At 44.2% G+C, this 21,680-nt stretch overlaps 1 protein-coding gene across 1 annotated transcript in view; it reads left to right on the top strand.

Annotated features, from left to right (window-relative positions):
• spega (striated muscle enriched protein kinase a) overlaps nucleotides 1-21,680 on the top strand; it is a 51,892-nt gene that overhangs the window by 25,226 nt on the left and 4,986 nt on the right. Inside the window, exons 7-38 of the mRNA XM_062528620.1 lie at nucleotides 443-615; nucleotides 2,146-2,234; nucleotides 2,503-2,678; nucleotides 3,620-3,880; nucleotides 4,244-4,402; nucleotides 4,920-5,109; nucleotides 5,918-6,147; nucleotides 7,269-7,388; nucleotides 7,813-7,917; nucleotides 8,182-8,388; nucleotides 8,598-8,721; nucleotides 9,117-9,289; nucleotides 9,528-9,640; nucleotides 9,897-10,065; nucleotides 10,800-10,899; nucleotides 11,090-11,290; nucleotides 11,622-11,679; nucleotides 11,804-11,881; nucleotides 12,152-12,324; nucleotides 12,439-12,465; nucleotides 12,658-12,810; nucleotides 12,927-12,969; nucleotides 13,059-13,127; nucleotides 13,252-14,432; nucleotides 14,547-15,706; nucleotides 15,923-16,028; nucleotides 17,619-17,737; nucleotides 17,951-18,118; nucleotides 18,617-18,739; nucleotides 19,052-19,213; nucleotides 19,483-20,311; nucleotides 20,962-21,201. Coding sequence (XP_062384604.1) covers nucleotides 443-615; nucleotides 2,146-2,234; nucleotides 2,503-2,678; nucleotides 3,620-3,880; nucleotides 4,244-4,402; nucleotides 4,920-5,109; nucleotides 5,918-6,147; nucleotides 7,269-7,388; nucleotides 7,813-7,917; nucleotides 8,182-8,388; nucleotides 8,598-8,721; nucleotides 9,117-9,289; nucleotides 9,528-9,640; nucleotides 9,897-10,065; nucleotides 10,800-10,899; nucleotides 11,090-11,290; nucleotides 11,622-11,679; nucleotides 11,804-11,881; nucleotides 12,152-12,324; nucleotides 12,439-12,465; nucleotides 12,658-12,810; nucleotides 12,927-12,969; nucleotides 13,059-13,127; nucleotides 13,252-14,432; nucleotides 14,547-15,706; nucleotides 15,923-16,028; nucleotides 17,619-17,737; nucleotides 17,951-18,118; nucleotides 18,617-18,739; nucleotides 19,052-19,213; nucleotides 19,483-20,311; nucleotides 20,962-21,201 — 7,279 coding nt within the window. The remainder of the gene's footprint in view (nucleotides 1-442; nucleotides 616-2,145; nucleotides 2,235-2,502; nucleotides 2,679-3,619; nucleotides 3,881-4,243; nucleotides 4,403-4,919; nucleotides 5,110-5,917; nucleotides 6,148-7,268; nucleotides 7,389-7,812; nucleotides 7,918-8,181; nucleotides 8,389-8,597; nucleotides 8,722-9,116; nucleotides 9,290-9,527; nucleotides 9,641-9,896; nucleotides 10,066-10,799; nucleotides 10,900-11,089; nucleotides 11,291-11,621; nucleotides 11,680-11,803; nucleotides 11,882-12,151; nucleotides 12,325-12,438; nucleotides 12,466-12,657; nucleotides 12,811-12,926; nucleotides 12,970-13,058; nucleotides 13,128-13,251; nucleotides 14,433-14,546; nucleotides 15,707-15,922; nucleotides 16,029-17,618; nucleotides 17,738-17,950; nucleotides 18,119-18,616; nucleotides 18,740-19,051; nucleotides 19,214-19,482; nucleotides 20,312-20,961; nucleotides 21,202-21,680) is intronic.

Genomic DNA, 21,680 nt, shown 5'->3' with positions numbered 1-21,680 from the left:
TCATTCCCCTCATGTTTCTGCGAGAGCGATTCCCAACCAAATTGAGAGATGAATTTTTAATGCAAGCAGAAGATGAATGGGCCGATTAAGGGGCATTATCAGAAGAAGGTCACCCAGAAGAAGCTCACTTGTTTCTGAAAACTCAGCGACACGGAGCGCCGTCACACCACATAGTGGGCCAACACTGTTGGTCAGTTAGCATTCTGATCTGGCCCGAATCTGGCTCCGATCCGGCACTAGTCTGTTCTAGTCAGCTGCCATCAGTTATCTTTCGTTTAAGAGGCCCCATTCACTCAATGCATTGTTTGCGCAGAATTTTATGATAAATAAAATAATGAATCACGTTTTGACCTTGAGCTGATTTAGTGGTATTGACCCCCTCTTCATCTACCATCTGTCTGCTCTCCTCTCCGTCTCTGTCCACCCATATGTCCACTCCCAGAGCCAGTCCAGGGGCATCGTGGGAAACTGAGTCTTCCTTTGGATCCCCCAGGCAGCCCTGTCCTCTCTGATGAGGAGTACCTGAGCCCTCTGGAAGAGGCCATGGAGCTGGACAATGCCCCTTGGTCCCAAAGGACAGCGCTGTCTCCACTGAAAGAGCCCCCTTCTTTACAGGTACCCAAAGTACTTTCTAGTACTCGGCTAGTGCTTTTCAGGATTTTTTTTTTTAATTCGGTGACAGCTCATGCACTCCACAGAAGAATGCACTTTTCTTCTGTGACAGCTAATGCACTCCAATAAAAGACTTAAGTTATTCATGATGGTGGAAAGATTTGATTCGGAAGAATGAACTGCTTCTGAACGATTTCCCCCTCTGTTTCTTTGACAATGAACTTATAAGGTTAAATGGGGTTATTCATGCTTGTTTCGCTTCTTGTTTTAACTGGGAATGTACAGTCTAAAAGTGGCATTTGTCTCCCATTCAACACTGTCTCCATTACAGTTTTTTCCAATCGTTTACACACAATTTTGAAAACAGGGCTCTTTTTGTCAAAACATATCACACAATTAGCCAAACACCACACCCAATCAGCAGAACATAACAGATTGTTAGCAAAATGGAATATTTCTGTCAAAACAATAAACACATTGATAAAACCTTATACTGTTCTCATATCACTAACACATTCTTTGAATGATTTTACACTGTGTCCATCTTATACACACCAACACAATAAATTCAAAACACATCTGTAAAACCCCTCTTCCAATATATGGATCTTATTCAGACATATTGTTTGAGAGCATTAGGATAATTTAGATGACAAAAATATTTTGATGAACCCTCATCAAGCAATGCACAAAACTGATGCTGCAGGCAATATTTCGTTCTTTCACGGTACCATATGTTCAGTTACAGTGACAAGTCAATCAACAGAAAATGGCAAAATTATAGTTCTTGCTACTGTAAAGTGTAGAAAAATAAAAATCTGTACACAAACAAAAAGTACTGCACTTACAGTCACTGAAGAAAAACTAAAGCAACAATACAAACAAGTAACAACAACATATAATACTCTAATCATCTCTCTGTCTAGCTGGATCAGGCCATAAGAGTTCACCACATCACAGGCTATGGGTGCCTCTCATTTGGGCTTTTATACGTCCTCCCTCGCTCCTCTGGCCTCGATCCTCAATGATCGACATAAAGAATGATGGGGCGAAAACAATGGGATAGTCTAACCAGTGTTAGTTATAGATCAGTGGGAACGCCCCTCGAGGATCGAGCATAACACACCTGAGTGCTGCGTTTTCAATTTTGCACATGTGTGCTTACACACCTGGTGGATGTGATTATTCAATTTGTTCATTAGTGTGGTCATTGGCAAGCCAGGGCTTTATAATGAGAAGGAAGTACCTAACAATCTTTATCTGTGTCTAAGGTGTGAAAATGTGTTTTACTTTTTGACATTCACTGTGTGTAATGTTTTGCAAAAAGTGTGAAGCTGAATTTGTGCTTACTGTTGTACTACTCTGCACAGGCGTTTTGCTTCTTAAGTGTTAAGTATTGTTAACTGTCTGTTAATCTTAATTTTAGTGTGTAAACGATTGGAAAAAACTGTAAGATGTTGGTATAACCACTAGAGAATTGCTTCTCATTAAAAAATGATGGTCTTGTTCCTTCATGTTTGTATGAATGAACAGGTAACCTCTGGTGACCAGACTGTGGTAGAGGGACATGAGGTGACCATGTCAGTTCATGTGTGTGGACAGCCCAAACCTATGGTGTACTGGTGAGTCACCATTTCATCTATTACACATGTAATTGCATGTTATATTACCTTAGCAGATGTAATTGCGTATGGACAAAATGCATTACTATGTGTTATATAGTAACAAATTCATGCTTGTTACTGTACATATGCAGTGTAATGTTAGATAGTAATGTGCATTTGATTGCATTACCAAAATATCTTGGCTATATCTACTGTATGTTGAAATAAATTAAGTTGTTAACACATTTGAGGAAACCTTCATGGCATATTTATCTTTTATTTACAGGTTGAGAGATCGGTTAGCAATTAAAACTGACAGCCGCCATGTTGTTCAAGAACTGCCAGAGGGAAAATATGAGATGAAAATCAAATCAGCACTGAAGGCAGACGCCGGAGTTTACACCTGCAAGATCATCAATGAATACGGCACTAAACAGCATGAGTGCAGATTGGAGGTTTCTGGTATGAGGAAATAAAATATACTCCACTCAAACAGCCACACATTCCATTACACAGAGCCGATAGCCTACCACCACAGAGTGTGTTCTGTTACCATTAGTAGTAGTCTAATGTTTAAGAGCACTATTTTAACTAGAAAAGCACTCAGAGAGCACAAACCTCCGCCAAGCGAAAACATAACCGCCTCCTGGATTCAGACAGTGATATGGATCACTCACAAAATCTAATCGTTGCATCCTTGTGTCATTTCAGAACTTCCCTGAAATCCACCCATAACTTTTTGAGTTATCTTGCGAACAATTAAACAAACAAACAGACAGACAAACAAACCCCAGTGGAAACATAACCTCCTTGGCGGAGATAATAATAAATGAATGTTCATTGTACAGTATATTATTATAAGTTTGATAATAATACTGTATCAGTTTGAGTAAGCTACTTGCATTATACAGCATCAGAGGCATTGTGTGGCCACCATCTTTACAATTTACATCACAGGCTTGGACTCCATTTGTCCACGTATTCCAGCATACGTGACAGACTAGCCTGGGACTGACTACTCTCTTGGTACAGGCTGTGACTGACTACTCTCTTGGTACAGGCTGTGACTGACTACTCTCTTGGTACAGGCTGTGACTGACTACTCTCTTGGTACAGGCTGTGACTGACTACTCTCTTGGTACAGGCTGTGACTGACTACTCTCTTGGTACAGGCTGTGACTGACTACTCTCTTGGTACAGGCTGTGACTGACTACTCTCTTGCTACAGGCTGTGACTGACTACTCTCTTGCTACAGGCTGTGACTGACTACTCTCTTGGTACAGGCTGTGACTGACTACTCTCTTGGTACAGGCTGTGACTGACTACTCTCTTGGTACATGCTGTGAGTGACTACTCTCTTGGTACAGGCTGATGTTTTTTTGGTTTCTCTCGTCCTCTCCAGCATCTTCGGGTCAGCCTGGCCTGGCCATCCACATACCGGTGCAGGACGTGTCAGTGAAGGCCGGCGAGACGGCCCTGTTCGAGTGTCACATGGTCGGCCCGCAGGAAGTGGATGTGGATTGGCTGGGCAATGGGAAACTGATTCAGCCGGCGCTGCTGGACTGTAAGATGCACTTCGACGGGCGGAGGTGTCGCCTGCTGCTGCGCTCAGTGCACGAGGACGACAGTGGGACGTACACCTGCAAACTCAGCTCGGCTAAAGGTAAATAATATGATTTGATATAATATGATAATATAATTTACAGTAATTGAGTCACAGATGGAGAGGGAAATGGGGCTTTATTGGGTCAGGTGCTGGCCATCCATTTTGCCATTAAAACAGTGTCAACACTGATTAGAGACTGAAAGCCCTTGAATAATCTCCAACAGCAGTCTCTCCATGGCTTTCCATTTAGCATAATTCTCTCTCTCTCTCTATGTGCCTGTGTCATTGGGTGTGTGTGTGTGTGTGTGTGTGTGTGTGTGTGTGTGTGTGTGTGTGTGTCTGTGTCATTCTCTCTCTCTCTCTCTCTGTGTGTGTCTGTATCATTCTCTTTCTCTCTCTGTCTCTCTGTTGTGGGCTCAGAGGAGCTGGTGAGCAGTGCCTGTCTCAGAGTCAGTCCCTCCAAGGAGCCCCTGTTCACACGCAAGCTGGATATCCTTGAGGTCATCGAGGGTCGCACCGCCCGCTTTGACTGCAAGGTCAGCGGGTCACCACCTCCTGAAGTGACATGGAGCCACTTAGGTGAGGAGAGGCGTCACATTTCCACTTTGACCTTTTTGTAAAGATCGGATGTATTCCTCCATAGAAATCTCTTGTTAGGGACTTGCGGTTGGCGGGCTTATGGAATAGACGCAGGAACCACAGCCTCCCACTAACTAACCTGTTCACGTTTTAACTTTGTATAAGCTACATCATTTCAGTTTTAGTATCGGATCTTTTCATTTCGATTTTGCATTAATTACATAGTCATAACATGTCGAGAAATGTTAAAGAATATTAAATGCCATTATGTACACTATATGATCCAGTGTGGTCTCTAGTTAGTTAAAATACTACTTACAGGTATATGTATCATAGATAAAGTATATTGTAGGATATTTTATCAGGTTTATAATTACTTGCTAATCCATACCCACCTACTGATAAACACTTTCCTTTCTATTTTAACGTCTGACCTGAAAGCATGTAATTTAGCATACCTTTGGTATAATAAAATAACAGAATCTGGTGTTGATGTCCATCTCTTGGCCTCCATCAGAAACCCCTCTGCAGGAGACTGACAACATCCGCATCCTGAAGGAAGGCGGCCGGCACTCTCTGATCATCACACAGGTGACCCAGGAGGACGAGGGCTTCTACACGGCGACAGCCAATAATATCCATGGTGACACAGACAGCACAGCAGAGCTCTATGTGCAGGAACCCCGGCCAGCCATCTCATCACACATGTAGGAACTCCAGCCCCCTCCCTCTTGCCATACATTACTTACCGTATATACACACCAGTGGCTAAGGACCACTAGTAGCCATAGCCTGAGAAGTTGGGGGTTCAATTCCCAGCTTCCACCGTTGTGCCCTTGAGCAAGGCACTTAAGCCAGAGTTGCTCCGGGGTCAATGGCCCTTGTAATGTTATTGATGTGCGAGTCACTTTGGATAAAAGTGTCTGCTAAATGAATACATGTAGATGTAAATGTCAACGCATTTGCACAAGTTTAATTTTGCACATGGATTTCTAATCTAATCTAACCTAATCTAATCTAGTCTCATCTAATCTAATAAAAAATTGGTGGGTCCTGCACATTTGTTCATAATCACTTTTTCACTTTCTTCTCCCTTTCTCTCTTGCTCTCTCACTTTTCACTTTTCATCTCTCTCTCTCTCTCTTTTCTCTTCTTCCATTCCCCCCACCATGCTCTGATTTTGTCAGTGCAGCACTTTTTACTTCCTAAAACGTATACGTCCTTGTCAAATAATGGAGCTGAGTTTAAATTAGAAGATATATGGTTTGGCTGTATAGCTGTGTTACTAAGCCAACCTACTTTACTTATGGTGCACATAAAACATAGTGCTGATGTTACATATCTTTTATGTTCATCCAATTAAATTTTTCCGCATGAAAGACCATTCTAGGCATGTATCTTTCTCTCACACACACTCACTCACACTCACTTCTTACTTTTATACCTCTTTTTACTTTTTGCCTCCCCTCTTTCTTTATTCACCCTCTTTCTGGTTTATCTCCCCTCTTCTCTCAGGGCAAAGTTGGAGAAGATGCCCTCCATTCCTGAGGAGCCGGAGGTCCTGGAGTCGGAGGTGGAGCGGAGAACGATGCCGGACTTCGTCACTCCTCTGCGGGACGTGGAGGTGGTGGAGGGCAAGGAGGCTGTGCTGAAGTGTAAGGTGTCTGGCATGCCCTACCCCACCATCAGCTGGTACCACAACGGCAAGAAGATCGACAGCACGGACGACCGGAAGATGACCCAGTGTAAGGCCACGCTGGAGACTCCTACCCAGACGGTGTATCTCACTAGATAGATTGATGGATAGATAGATAGATACTTTATTGATCCCCAAGGGGAAAGTCAAGGTCCCAGCAGCTTAAGACACTGCACACAACATACACTACAATGTAAGACACCATACACGACATACACTACAATTTAAACAGGATAATAGAAAGAAAATCAACAAATCAACATGACTAAAAGAGCAGTGAAATACTAAATACTAAAGATAAAGATGTGTATGAATGTACTGAGGATTGGTACTGTGATGCAGTATGAGGTGTGTGTCAAGTTGGTAGTGCAAATAAGTCCAACATACAGTAAGTCCACTATCAATTTTGGTTACTTATTCAGTGAGATCAGGGCTCATCTACAGCAATGCCCTGAGTAGATGTATGAGCCTACATTTGGTGAGGGATAGACAAATATCATGCTAAAACAATAACATAATCAAATAATTACAATATGTTTGGGAGGTATAATAAATAAATAAACACAGTAGAAACAAATACAAAAATATCTTCTGTCACACTCACTTACAATGGTAATACAATTTGAAGTTATTGCACTGTGCAAGATATTCCTCTTATGTGTAGAAAAAAGGAAACTTCAATGTCATTTGCAGGAAATTGTTTGTATATATAATACATATATTTGTCAAAGTCCTGTTAAAGCTAATGTTTATAAAATATTCTAAGTTTCCCTGTTGAGAAATGTTATATCTTCAAGGTCCCAGAAAGTAGAAATAAGATAGTATTGATTTCTCTCCCACTTTGTAGATTTAAGTATTGCTCCCCCCCCATTGCTTATGAGTCAGTAAATCCAGTGATTTGGCTTGAAATGCGCACACATTTGTTCCCCACACTGTGTGGTAAGTTCATCCTTTTGATCTCTCCGACCTCTTGTCTCATTCAGACAGGGATGTCCACAGTATGATCATTCGTGTGTGTGTGTGTGTGTGTGCGTGTGTGTGTGTGTCTGTGTGTGTGTTTGTGTGTGTGTGTGTGTGTGTGTGTGTGTGTGGTACGTGGTACGTGGTACGTGGTACGTGGTACGTGGTACGTTCATCCTTTTGATCTCTCCGACCTCTTGTCTCATTCAGACAGGGATGTCCACAGCCTGGTCATTCGCTCCGTGTGCCACGGTCACAATGGCGTCTATAAAAGCGTCATCTCCAACAAGGTGGGCAAGGCTGCCTGCTACGCCCATCTCTACGTGGCAGGTAAAGACATGGGCGTTCACAGAGAGTCATAATCACACTATAGAATGGACAACACACCTTACAGCTCCCAAAGCTATACGGGATATATACGGTGCACAGTTCAGTCCATACCTTGCTAGTCTACTTTAAGCTTTGTAAGCTTTAACCAACACACAGTTACAAGACTTTGGCTTGTACATGATTCTATTTGGTTGTATCAGTTCACAGAGTAATGGAATGGAATAATCCAACCCTTATGTATTGTGCGTAGAAGCTACAGGAGGGTATAGTTTTATCTGCATGTACTGTACAAGGGGAAAGCATTTCACATGAGCATGTTATGGCTTTGCCTGAACCATGATGCTAATACAGACTACAGCATTGGACTACGATGCTTTAGGGGGCATATGCTCATTTGTAGTTTTTTTTTTTAATCTCTTTTCAGACATCCTTCCAGAACCCCCAGATGGTCCACCTGTGATTGAAGCCATCACTGGAAGAACAATCACCCTGCGATGGAGCAGACCCAAGAACCTGGATCCATCTATTGGTAAATGATTGTGTTTTTCTACAGTCAACAGAGCACCAATGGATTGTTTGTGTTTAATCTGAGCATATGTAGGTAATCCTTAAGAGACCATGGAGATCAAGTTAATTGATCAGGTTGGAGATGCTTCAAAATTGAAAAATATTTTATTGAAATCATTTCTTGATTTGTTTAGTTTGCCTCAAGTCTTTCTGTTGTTGTTGCTATAATTAGCGTGTTCTTCTGGGAGAACGACTCAGCATGTTTTTGGTGAATGTTTTCCCACAGATGCCAACTCTTTGTTGTATGTGGTTCAACAACAAGCCCTGGGCTCTATCCAGTGGGCCATCGTAGCGTCTAACCTGAGAGAAACCTCCTACACGGTGATCTCCCTCTCCAAAGGAGCGCGCTACGCATTCAGAGTTTTGGCAGGGACTGGAAAAGCTTTCAGCAAGCCATCTCCACCAACAGACCTCGTTCAGCTCATCGACAGAGGTACTTTGTGTGTGCCTGTGTGTGTGTGTGTGCCTGTGTGTGTGTGTGTGTGTGTGTGTGTGTGTGTGTGTGAGGAGGTGTGTGTGTGTGTGAGGAGGTGTGTGAGGGGGTTTAAAGCACTGTTATTTTTATACACAAGCTCTCTCATATAAAGCATGAATAATAAAATGAAAAAATATCTGTTTTTTACGGGACTGGTGTTTTCTCAGGCCAGTATTTGCGCAGAGGCCCTGAAATTCTGGACAAGCCGGACACAGTATATGCTGTGGAGAATCAGGCGGCCAGCATGACCATCACTCTCAACCACGTTCAAGCAACAGTCAGCTGGAAAAGGCAAGATGGCCATTGCTAGATAGAATTGATGAATGGTTGTGCACATACTGTATCATAAGAATGACAATTTTTCAATGATTTGAAAGTATTTGAAAGTCAAATGGAGGTGGAAATGTGATTATGAAAAAATGTGCAGCCAGGATCCACCTCTTTTAGATTTGATTAGAAACGTTATTGATCTCAGACAGATCAATACATTCAATACATGCTAAGTACATTTTTATAGGCTAATAAAAAAAGGCTGTATACTGTATATCGTATATGGTTTGATGAACAATTTCTATCCTTTTTTTATGTGTGTGTGCACGTGTGTGCGTGCATATGTGTGTGTGTGTGTGTGTGTGTTTGTGTCTCTGCGTGTGTGTGTGTGTGTGTGTGTGTCTGTGTGTGTGTAGGAGGGGGGTTATATTGCTTCATAAGCCTGGTGTGTGTGAGATGAGCATGCCAGATGACGATCAGCACTCTCTGAAACTGATGAGGGTGCGTGTCGGAGACGTGGGCCAGTACACCTGCATCGTGAGCAACGCTTTCGGCAGTGACATCTGCCATGCACAACTGATCCTCGCAGGTACATCACGTTCTGGCCCCAAATCCCAGATATTGTATGTATCTTACCCCATAAACTGATATCATCCCTTTAGACTTACCAGACTGTGAAATGTTCTACCCCCAGACTCTATCAAGCACCCGCCCTTCACACTACCCTGTTCCATTAGAAGGATGTTTAGATGGTTTAAAGTTTAAACCATGCTTGAAAGTTTTGAGCTACAGTATGTCAATAGAGTATTTACTTGTTTACTCTCTAGCGCCCCCTGCCTTTGAGAGCATCATGGAGGACTTGGATGTGTGTGTGAGTGAGACAACAAGGTTTGCAGTGGTTGTCGATGGAAAGCCGGACCCAGATATCCTCTGGTATAAAGTGAGTCCCTCAAGATTAGAGAGAACATTTCCCCACTTGGGAAGTTCAGATTCAGTCTCATGGCAAACATCCAATGACATTGCACTGAAATTATGATTTGGATCATAGTCTATGAAATAGAATTGAATATATTGTGCATGCTACTGTAGTTTGTTACACTTTGGTGCATGGTGTTGACTGATTCCCATAACAATATGCCAGGGCTATGGATGTTACTCAATATGGAATAACGCTGAACATTCCTCACTGATTATAGGACAACACACTCTTGGCGGAGAGTAGCCACTTCACCTTTGTGTACGACGACAGGGAGTGCTCACTGGTGGTGCTCAACGCTCGGGAGGAGGACTCAGGGGTCTACACCTGCATGGCGAAGAACCTGGCCGGGTCTGTGAGCTGCAAGGCTGAACTCACCGTGCGCATAGGTAATGGCGCATATTCATATAATTAATTAATTTATATCTTATGTTTGGAGTCCAGTTATAAGTGGAGAGTCAATATCAGGATGCTTTCATTTTCATGTTTGGTCTGCCTTTTGATAACTACCTGTCATCGCTACACTGGTATGTATGATTGGCCAATGTTTTACACAGAAGGCACTGGTTGGGTAACATATTCTGTAATATAATTTGAACAAAAATGAAAGACTTACTGCTTCTTTCTTGTCTTATTTCTTTTAATGTACAGTATGTACGCAATTAAGGTAGATGCTAACAAACATTACATTTAAAGGGCAGAAAGTCATATTTGTTTGTGTGTATGTTTATATTTGAGTTTATAAGCAGACGCTTTGTCCAAAAATACATACATGTTCTATTTCTACCAAGGACCAGATGTAACACACCAAAAACGTAGCTCACCCCTAATTTCAGTATTGGTTATGGTTACGGTTATGGGATTTGGCAGCCGCTGTTGTCCAAAGCGATAAGCAAAATATTCCCAGAGAAACTCCATGCTGGGTTTCATTTTTGTTTAGGGGACAGGCTGCCCCCACTTTGTTTGTTTCCAATTTTTGGAGAATTGTTTTTAACAGTGTACTCACAGACTAGGCAGCTAGTGGTCATGAGGAGATGATTGCTGAATGTGACAAAAACTGTTATGGGCTTGAGATTGTGTACAACCGCTGACTTCTCCTTTGATGTTGTCCCAAATCACCCAGCCAAGAAAGTAGTGGAAGAGCCAATGGAGGATGAAGAGACTATCTTGAGGAGAATGCGGAGAGTAACCGATTATTATGACATTCACAAGGAGATCGGGAGGTGAGACCAATGATACATTTGATGGCTTTTTGGATTTTTTTTTTTTTAAACAGTGAACAAATTATAAACACTTTGTCCTTTGCTCAGTAAACTGTCTCACAAAGTTGCAGCCATGAACATGAACTTTTCCAGCACAAAAGGACAAGTGCATTCTGCTCTGATGTCTGTGAACTCTGTGCTGTGGCTGTAGGGGGGCCTTTTCCTATGTGAAGCGGGTTACTCTGAAAGCTGCAAAGAGGGATTACGCGGCTAAATTCATCACAGCTCGAGCGAAGAGGAAAGCCTGTGCCCTGCGGGAGATGGCTCTGCTCTCGGAGCTGGACCACGAGCGGATCCTCTACTTTCATGACGCTTTCGAGAAGAAAAATGTGATCGTGCTCATCACTGAACTGTATCCTTATCTGTTCTTTACACAACTACAAGGTTTTTGGTTTGAAACATGGTTTAAGGTTAATTTCTTTGCTCCATTATATATAATTTATACCGTAGAACATTTTCCATTTAGAATTCAATTCATTCTATTTTCGCCCTTGGCTGACTATTATGAAATATGAGCTGATTTGTTTCTGCAATAGTTACAGTTTAATCATTTAAATGATAATAAATGAATTATAATAATTCAAATATTAACTGTACATTGTAACTGTCCACAAGACAGTTGAATGTAGAACCCAATGACTGTGTTCTGTATACAGTGTTGGTCGCCCTTTAACTCACCAAAGATGCCATGATGAGCTGCTTGAAAGAATGGCAAAGAAGACCACCGTTATGGAATCAGAGGTTTGCTATCTTCAACGCTATTCTTAATCATTGTACCGTTTCTGCTTAGTGTCCTCATATGGATCAAAAACGTAAATCATATGAAACAGCTGACCACTGAAAACTGACCTCAACCTCTTTGCAGGTCCGTTCCACAATCAGGCAAATACTAGAAGGTATTGATTATCTACACCACAATGATATCATTCATCTTGACATCAAGGTAAAGCACTGGGTGAAATATCGACTATTGAACAATTGTTGAAGTATTCACTGATCAGTCCGGTATTTAGGATCTAGGAATCAATTGCTATTATGAACTAGCCTTGATGTAAATCTAAGGATTGCTGTATGTATTAAATCTTTTCTTGGATGTTCACTAAATCATCAACATGTCTATGGACTTCTGCATCAGCTGCACCCACAACATACTGTAGGGAATGAAAATGTGCTCTAGTGCCATTTGGACTCAAAGTTGCCATTTTTCTCACAGCCAGAGAACATTCTCATGGCCGATCGTAACAGTGACCAGATTCGGATCTGCGATTTTGGCAGCGCTTTGAAGCTCACTCCCAACGAGCCACAGTACAGCAAGTATGGCACTCCAGAATTTGTTGCTCCGGAGATTGTGAGCCAAACACCCATCTCCAAGGCAACAGATATCTGGTAAGACATTTAATCCATCTGACACAGTCCCACACTACATTAGTCACCTCTTTTTAAAAGGCCAAAAACTGTTTTTTATTTCTCAATTCTAATGCAATCCATCTCTCTTCGCAGGCCCGTCGGAGTTATGGCCTATTTATGGTACGTTAATTATTGTTGTGTCATTGGTTTATATGCCCTTTTTACAAAATCAATATTGAATTTCCTGCCAAACGAAAAATTAAATTAGTGTGTGCACATAATACCAATCTGTCTCAGTAATCACTAACACAGCCAAAGCCACAGCAAAATGTCGATACAAGAATTTACGGAGAGGGTTGTGTAATCTTACAGCCTCACAGGGGTCTCCCCATTTGCTGCGGAGAACGACCGTGAAACACTCCTCAACATCAGGAACTACAATGTGGCTTTCGAGGAGAGCATGTTTGCTGATTTGTGCAGAGAAGCCAAAGGATTTGTCATCAAGCTGCTGGCTTTAGACAGGCTGTGAGTCTGTTTATTAATGAATCAAATTGCATTATGTTCGAGTAATTAATCATTTTTTTTCAAATGGTTTCTTCCTCTTAAATGTCTAATCATCCTTTCATTTTCGTTTTGCCTAGGAGACCAGACACAACTGAGTGTCTTCGGCATCCTTGGTTTAAGGTAGATATGCTGAAATATGTATGCTGTTCTGATTTATTGACATCAATCCAATTATTTGCACGCTAAATTAGATTTTCTATCCTTTGAAGACCTTGACTAAGGGGAAGAGTATCAGTACAGCATTACATAAACAAGTCCTGGCAAGAAGAAAGTGGCAGGTGAGATAGTGGATGCTGCTCGAGTCATATTCATTTGTGCTCACTCAAGGAGAAATTTAATTTACAGCCTTTCCCTGCCTGCTTGTGCTAAAGCAATTTCTTTCTTTTTTTATTTCTTATTTAGAGGTCACTCATCAGCTACAAGTCCAAAATGGTGATGAGAGCCATCCCTGAGCTACTTGATGACTCCTCAAAGCACACATCTATTGCTGTGTCCAGACATCTCAAGGAGAGTTCGCCGCCACCATCATCCTCCTCCGACTCCGACGGGGACATCGATGAGCTTCCCTTTATCCCCATGCCTATGAATATGGTGTTCTCGGGCTCCAGAATGTCCCTCACTGAGATCACAGGGGACGATGACGTTTCGGATGGTGCCATACCGGCCAAAGGGAACCAAAGAGATCACAGTGTGGAACCGATGGAGTGTGAGCCCTCCACACCCGGGAAAGATGGGGGGTCTGAAGAGGTGGGTAAGGAAGGGGAGAAGTCCAGGAAGCCTCTCCAGCGAGGGTCGAGTGTGGAGGCTGAGGAGACACGGATCAAGTCCAGGAGGGCAACAATGCGCAGAGGTAGCTCGGCCGACAGCGCCCTGCTCCTTCACATCTCACCAGAAGAGGGCGCTACAGCAGAGGAGTCAGAGGAAGGCAGCAGTAGCCTTAAAAAGGCCGTCTCCATGGAGCTCCCCAGACGGAGCCCAAGTCCAGGCCCGGGCAAGCTGAGCCAGGAGGACTACGCCCTGAAACTGGAGCTGATGAGACAGAGGCTTCTGCGGGGCGGATCCGTGGACAAGAAGATGAGCGGGTTACGCGGCCCTCTGCTGGAGACTCTAGGGGTGGATGACGAAAGACGGACGTCGTCCCTCGACCGCAACTTGCGCAGGACAAGAATGGGTGGAATGACGAGAGCAGCCTCGACTGAGAATCCCTCCGAGGGCTCCCCAAAGATGAAGGTGTTTCGGAAGAGTGCCTCGTTTAGTCAAGTTGACCCTGAAGCCACTCCACTGCACAGACGCTTTGGAGCGCCACTGGAGATCCCTAACACTCAGCCAGGCCAGATGGGAGAGCAGAAGCTGCATGAAGCCGTATCTATGTCTGTCCTTACTGAACAAACTAGACTAGAGTCAAGGCCTGAGTCTCCCATTGAGATGAACTCTGTACCATCTACTCCTGATCCAGAACAGCAGGAAAGGAAACAGGAAGAGAGATGGATTCTGGGAAATGAGAAGATGGATGAGGAACAACAAGATGGGACAACAGCCTCTGAACTTTCCTCTCAAAGTCATGAGGAGGATAATGTATCTCTGTCCTCACATTCTGCAGTGAAGGATTCTAGCTCTGTCGTTTCTCTTATTATTAAATCTGAAAGCAGCAGTAGGAGAGAAAGTGTTGTGTCCAGCTCAAATGAAGGTGAAGCAAGGTCGGAAGTTGAGTCGTCTGCATCAACTCCCACTGAGAAGAAAAAATCTGCCTATGCTGACGTTATGCAAACCTTCACTGGGTTGCAACCTAATGGAAAGCAGCCTCATGTCCCTACTGCAACCCACTCACGGACTCGCTCCAACCCTGAAACTATGTTCCTACCTGAGCACCCTGCTGTCTTCGCCAAAGTGGCCACGCCATTTGCTCCCATTCTCAGAACCGACATCAAGGACATTGACTCAGAGGAGGTTTTTGAGGCGAGATTCAAAAAGCGTGAGTCTTCTTTAACTCGCGGCCTCAAGCGCCTGACTAGGACTAAGTCGGAGGAGAAGTCCCCAGTCATGCCTCGCAAGCTGGGCGAGGAGATCTATAGACCTGGGCCCACTGGGGCTCCTCTGGAGGTGGTGTCTAAAGGACTCCAGGAGAAATCCAAGTCAGTCCAGGACCTCAGGGAGGTGGATAAGGACCTTGGCTTGATCGGCAGGTTCTCCATGCGGGCAAAGAAGTCGTCTCTCGCTCCCAAGAAGGAGGAGAAGACAAAGGACGAGTCAAAGGACGAATCAGCTACCAAACGCAGGGTGTCCTGGGCTCTGGGTCGCAGCAAGTCCGAGGACAAAAAAACAACGGAGCCCATAAAGATAGAAGTGGAAGCAAAGAAGGAAGTCTCGGAGAGGGATAAGCAGAAGGTTCCAGACTCACCTGTTTTTGCCATGAGGCGCAGGTTTGAGTCAAAGGTGGCAGGCATTTCCGAGAAAATCCGTAGTCGATCAGAGGAGAGGAAGGAAACAAAATCGCTGAAACCAACAGCACCAGATGTCACGGCACCTGAAACTCCTACGGAAGAAGTGAAACCAGATCAAAAGAAGATTGGGGAGTCACCGGTTCTGGCCATGAAGAAGAAGTTTGAAGCCAAGGTTGCTGGTATCTCCATGAAACTGCGTAGCCAGTCTGAAGACAGGGAGGTGGAGACCGAGCCGAAGCCGGAGGGCAAGAGAACCCCTCTTCTGTCCCGCCTTCGGCATTCCCAGTCGGAGGGCACGAGTCTGAAGAAGATGGACATCCCTGAAAACCAGCTCGCCGAACAAACGGGCAAATTAGGTGGCAACGACTCGGTCGATTCCACCAACAGTGCGCAGGTTGACGTCAAATCTTCTCAGAGTAAGCAAGGCCATTTTGACACAACCTTAAATGCTCTTGTACAGAGATACTGCGTATGAGTTTCGTATATTGCAGTTATATAAGTCCATAAATATTTTAAACGTATTAAAGTGGCCAAGCTGTCTACAATGATTTGATGGTAACAATGATGTTATACAACACTGACAACCACTGCTTAGGGCAACATAATTATCCATCCGACTCTGTTCGTTACAGCACCAGAGAATGACCGCCGCTCCAGATGGGATCGATGGGGGCTGTCAAGAGGCAAGAGAGGCAAAAGCCCCGGCCAGCTTAGTACTGCATCAACTGTTTCCAAGGAAGACGAAGCTAAAAATCAGGAGTACACACGCTCATCATCAGGTACTGTGTGTGAGAAGTGCTTAGTTGTGACTTAACATTTGTTAAATGTGAAGACAACCTCACAGTCACTCAGTCATGCACATTCAAATAGCAGGAGGAGAAAGGCATTCTATTAAATCTTTCAGAGAGAGATAGGAAATGAAAATGAATTAAGTTGATCCAATATCTCAACTGCCTCTTTCTTTTTGCCAATGAAAAAAACTGCCTACAGCACAAGATTTTTATGTTTGCATTATGTGCATTTATTCATTTAGCTTTTAATCAATATAAAAAGATTTGGTGAAATGTATCTGATAATGTATTTTATTTAATGAACTGTGAGTTTGCATACTCCAGGGCTGCCAAGTCTCACGCTTTAAGCATTTCTCACGCAAAATATTTCCCCATTCAGTGCACTATATATTTTTTTATTTCATGATGATAAACTTTGGTCATTGCCTTGCCGTAGTTCGAGCTCTGATTGACTGACAGCAATAACCAATCCATCAGTCCTTTGTGCCTAAATCTCACCAACCACGGAAGGCATCACGCAATATAAACAAATCAGAAGCAACATAAGGCGGGTCTTGGCGCCTCTAACTTATCTTTCAAACACACAACAGCACCGACTCCGACAATTAGGCTAGATTTAAAACGTTCTACTGCTTGCTAGATTTTGTTCACTGTTGATTCGCTGTTTCGCCGTGCGCTCTGAGGCCTTCTGCCCATACCCGTGGACCTTTGGCTTGTATTTGAGTTTTGGGCGCAACACAGGCTTCACTTGGTCCCCTCATCCCATCCCCCTTGGCCAGCTCAGGTCTCCCATTGGCTGGAGATGCCTGGTTTTGGTCTGTGGAGAGAATTGATTCGTATTAGTAACTAAGCTAATATGTAAGAAGAAAGGATTATGAAGGAGAAAATGGATGGAGGTGATCGAGGGGAGCTACTTGTTGGATCAAAGGAGACTTACATGAGAAGTTCAGATGAGTAGGCACATCAGTCATCGTTCTCTCATCGTTTCTGTCTCCAAAGCCTGTTTCTCCTTGTCCTTTCTCAGGCACTTAGCCTCCTTCTTTAGCTTCTTTTGGCTCGGGAGCCTCTCATTCCGCCTCTTTGGGCACTGGAAGGCCCAATCTCCAAGTTTTGCAAGCTTCATTTTTTTACTGTAATGTCCTCTTTCTGCAGCTGCCCTCTTTGAATGATCAAATTAGACTCAGAGGATCCTTGGAGTTTAGATTCTAAGATTGTATCAGAGCCATAGGGGCCTTGTGAATGTACATTTTTATCTAAAGCTTCACTTTTGCACACTGCACTAGTTTGAATGTCAGTGCCCACTTACAAATGACGACTGACATTCAGAGCAAATGTAGACCTCAGCGTAACAATATGCAGTACCTCCTTAATATAAGAGAGGATGATGCAGAAGAAGTAGTCCAGGGACAAACTAGAAGAAATCAAGAGAGATAGTGTGTGCAGCTCTGACAGACAGAGGTTTGAATGGCAACCAGAATAACTCATTTTTGAGATCCTGTTTTGTATTTTGATCATTAAGATGATTGCATTCATTTCCAGACTTCCCTCCGGTTTTCCACATTAAGTTACGGGATCACATCCTTCTGGAGGGCGACCCAGTGACGCTCAGCTGTCTTCCCGCTGGGAACCCATTACCAAAGGTCATCTGGATGAAGGGTAGGGACATGCCTAACCATTCCATAGCACAACAATACTATTTCTCTCAGCAGAAGTACTGTAACGATATCGATATTGAAATGAGTGAATGCAAGATTCAGTCCATGCAATATTTAATATCACTCTCTATGCTATTATAATGGTCTGGAATTCACTAAAAAAGAATTTACACTGCCTTATTTAAAAGACGATTTGTAAAACCTATTTTTCCAGATAAGAAACCCTTGGAGATTGACAGCAGGATGAACTTGATGTCCAGTCCAGACGGCAGACAGCTTCTGATGATCCTGAACACTACCAAGAAGGATGCCGGCCTGTACGAGTGCGTGGCCACCAACCCACTAGCATCGGCCACAAGCTCCTGCACCATCTCTCTGGCCTGTGAGTCCCTAACTGTTCTCCAGAGGCAGGGTTGTTCGGCACAGACACATTCGAACGTCCCCCGTGCATCATTGCAAAATCAAATCTCTTGTGGAATAAAATAATCGGATCAGGTTCGATATTAGATTTGAGTCAAATTGAATTTTAAGGATATAACATTTGCAGAGGCACAGAGAGACTCAAATCACTTCCCATTAGACACTGACAAGAAGCCACTTACAAGAAGCCTGGCTTTATTTGATTCATTTATTGTATTTCTGCAGCAGAATTATTGGCCTCTCCTCTTTTTAGTTTTCCTACTCCACATTTCATGTAATATTTTCATGAAAGAATAATACAAGAAGCAAACTCTAAATTATTTATAATCCTCCTGATTCAAACTTTGGGGGGGCTTACTTAAGTGTCACGTCATATTTGTTCCGCCAACGGCTACTCTGGTTCTGTTCTTTAAAAGCTCTCGGTAAAGTTCTCCACATGTTCTCTGTTGGCCTCCTTAAGGTATCCCTAAGCAACCCGGAACGCCGGAGGTTCCTCAGACGTACAACAACACGGCTCTGGTGCTGTGGAAACCTGCGGACACCAAACCTCCGTGCACGTACTCGCTCGAGAGAAGGACAGAGGGTAAGCTTCCTTCATAAACTCTGAGCTCCACGTTACCCTTGCTCTTTAAAATCCCATCAATTCTCTGGAAACACTTCTATTTATTGGAAAATAAATGTCAGTATAAATGTTAAGCTTTTGATTTTTATTACTACCCAAAATGTTTCATGAGACACTGTGGTTGCCTGTTGGTTTTTATTGTGTTCTTGGACTTTTGGACACCATTTTCTCCACATAAAAGAACAAATAAAAAACACACTTAATATATTGTGCTAAAATGACTCTTCAATCATTGCTTCAATAACTCACATCAAGACATTTTCCATCCGACAGGTGAAACAAACTGGCTTATCGTTGCTACGGGTTTGATGGATTGTTACCACAATGTGACAGAACTGCCCACTGGCAACACCGTAAGGTTTAGAGTGGCCTGTGTCAACAAGGCAGGCCAGGGACCATACAGCAACATCTCTGGGAAAGTGTGCATAGCCACAGGTACTGGACATACTATGAAAATATGAAGATATGAAAATATCACAAAACATTCCCTTTAACAATACTGTATATGAATGTGGATATGGATTTTTTATGAGTCTGATTTGAAAGAAATGTTTTCCATTATACTGTATTTCATTCTGTGATAGGAAGTGCAATGCATTCTTTAAGCTCCAATACATTTGTACACACTCCCACTCTCCTACCTGTGATTGCATTTCTAAATGTCACCCTTGAGTTGGGAACTGATTTGTCCTCCCCCATGACAGGGAGGAGTGTGTTCACTAAGCCGGTGAAAGGGAAGGCCACCGCTCCGTCTCCTGCCTCAGATGTCCCCGTTCCGCCGCCAGCCGCTGCCATGGCAACCTGCTCCGTCGTCGTCCAGCGCAGTAAATCCGTGCCTGCCGTGTCCCCATCCTCACTGCCACAAGCTTTCCCAGCACCCCTCCCTACCTCTCAGATCCCTGCTCAGATCCCTGTCCAAATCCCTGTCCAGATCCCGTCCCGCGCGGCCACAGCGAGCCCCACGTCACCCTTGGTCACCCCTCCTCCTGCTCCGTCCACAGCAACCAGAACCCCCCACGTCTGGCCGCCCCGCAGGCCTTCTGACGCCCAATCACCCACTAACATTCCTCACGTGCAGAGACAGACAGCTCCGCCAGCCAATAGCGCGACAGACACAGTACTAGTCACGCCCGCTCCCCAGTCACCACCTGCAGTCAAACCCATAGCGCCTTTGGTCCTGCCCAAACCGCAGAGTCCTGTGAACGTAGTGCCGCCCATCACTCAAACCTCACCAGTGCCCCAGCCTGTGCCCACCACCACCGCAAGTTCTCCTTCTGCCACCACGCCTCTACCCAGCAGACCCATCTCCCCTGTGCCCTCATATGTGCCAGCCACCACCGCGCGCGTGGCACCCACTCCTACGTCTCCCCCTGTAGTGTTGGTCAGCAGCATGAGCCCCTTCGGGGACGGGGCAACGACTCCCACCCCTCTCACCCCCACGGGCCCAGTGAACCCCTCCAGCAAGGCCAGTGAGTCCAGCCTGCGGCAAGGGGTGCCTCAGAAACCGTACACCTTCTTGGATGAGAGGATAAGGTATTAGAGCTGTTTAACATTTCCACCCTTATCTTATAGTGTCATCCACATTAAATACAGGACGCTTTGGTACAGCCAGTAGCTATCAGTGGCTTAGAAACGACATACGAGATTGACTGAAAAATAATTACAGGACTTCGGGTCATAGGTGAGATTGAGAAGTGTGGAAGGGAAAGTAAATGCCTTTGGCAGAGAAGCTCAGACCTTCTGCCTCATACAGAGATGTTCATGGTGCAGGATGGTCATGTGGAGTTTATCTTTTATTTATTTATGCCTTTTCATTATGACAGGGCAGTGACAGAGCAGACAGGAAGCGAGTGGGAGAGAGAGATTGGGTGGGATTGAGAGATGCCCCGGGTCGAACTCGAACTCGGGTCCTTGTGGGCACTTGGACCTAAATGTGGTACGGGTGCTGTGGCCAGTTGTACCACAGCGCCCCCCAGTGTTGTCATGTTTAACTAGCGCCCTCAGTGTAGTCATGTTCAACTAGCGCCACCTAGTGTAGTCATGTTTAACTGGCGCCCCCAGTGTAGTCATGTTTAACTAACACCCCCAGTGTAGTCATGTTTAACTAGCGCCCCCTAGTGTAATCATGTTTAAGTAGCACCCCCAGTGTAGTCATGTTTAACTCTTCTTAACTGTTTTCTCAGAGGTCGGTTTGGGGTGATCCGTGAGTGCCGAGAGAACGCCACGGGGAAGATGTTCATGGCTAAGATCGTGTCGTACGAGCAGGACACCAAACAGCAGGTGGTGCTGGAGTACCAGACTCTCAAGTCGCTGCACAATGACAGGATCATGGCCCTACACGAGGCCTACGTCACCCCGCGCTACCTGGTGCTCATCACCGAGAACTGCACAGGGAAGGAGATCCTCTACAGTCTCATTGACAGGTTGGTGTGTGTGTGCGTGTGTGTGTGTGTGTGTGTGTGTGTGTGTGTGTGTGTCTATCTATGTCTCTTTCTCTCTCTCTCTCTCTCTCTCTGTGTATCTCTGTGTGTGTGTGTGTGTGTGTGTGTGTGTGTGTGTGTGTGTGTGTGTGTGTGTGTGTGTGTGTGTGTGTGTGTGTGTGTGTGTGTGTCTCTCTCTCTCTCTCTCTCTCTGTATCTATTTGTGTGTGTCCGTGTGCATGCGTACGTGTGCATATCTGTATCTATGTAAGAGTGACATGCCATTGTTATGAACATGACACATGAACCCTAGCCTTAACCCTAACCCTGGCCCTAACCTGTCATGACAAAAACCAAGTGACACTTAATGACAGAAGGGTTATGTCAAACGTTTATGACTTGTTTATAATGTTTATGACACAGTGTCATGTCACTGTTATGTAGATACCTTAAAGTAGTAAAGTGTAGCCCTGTATTTTATT

The sequence above is a fragment of the Sardina pilchardus genome, chromosome 23, assembly GCF_963854185.1.
Source record: "Sardina pilchardus chromosome 23, fSarPil1.1, whole genome shotgun sequence".
NCBI lineage: Eukaryota > Metazoa > Chordata > Actinopteri > Clupeiformes > Clupeidae > Sardina > Sardina pilchardus.
This window is presented reverse-complemented; position numbering and strand designations above follow the sequence as displayed.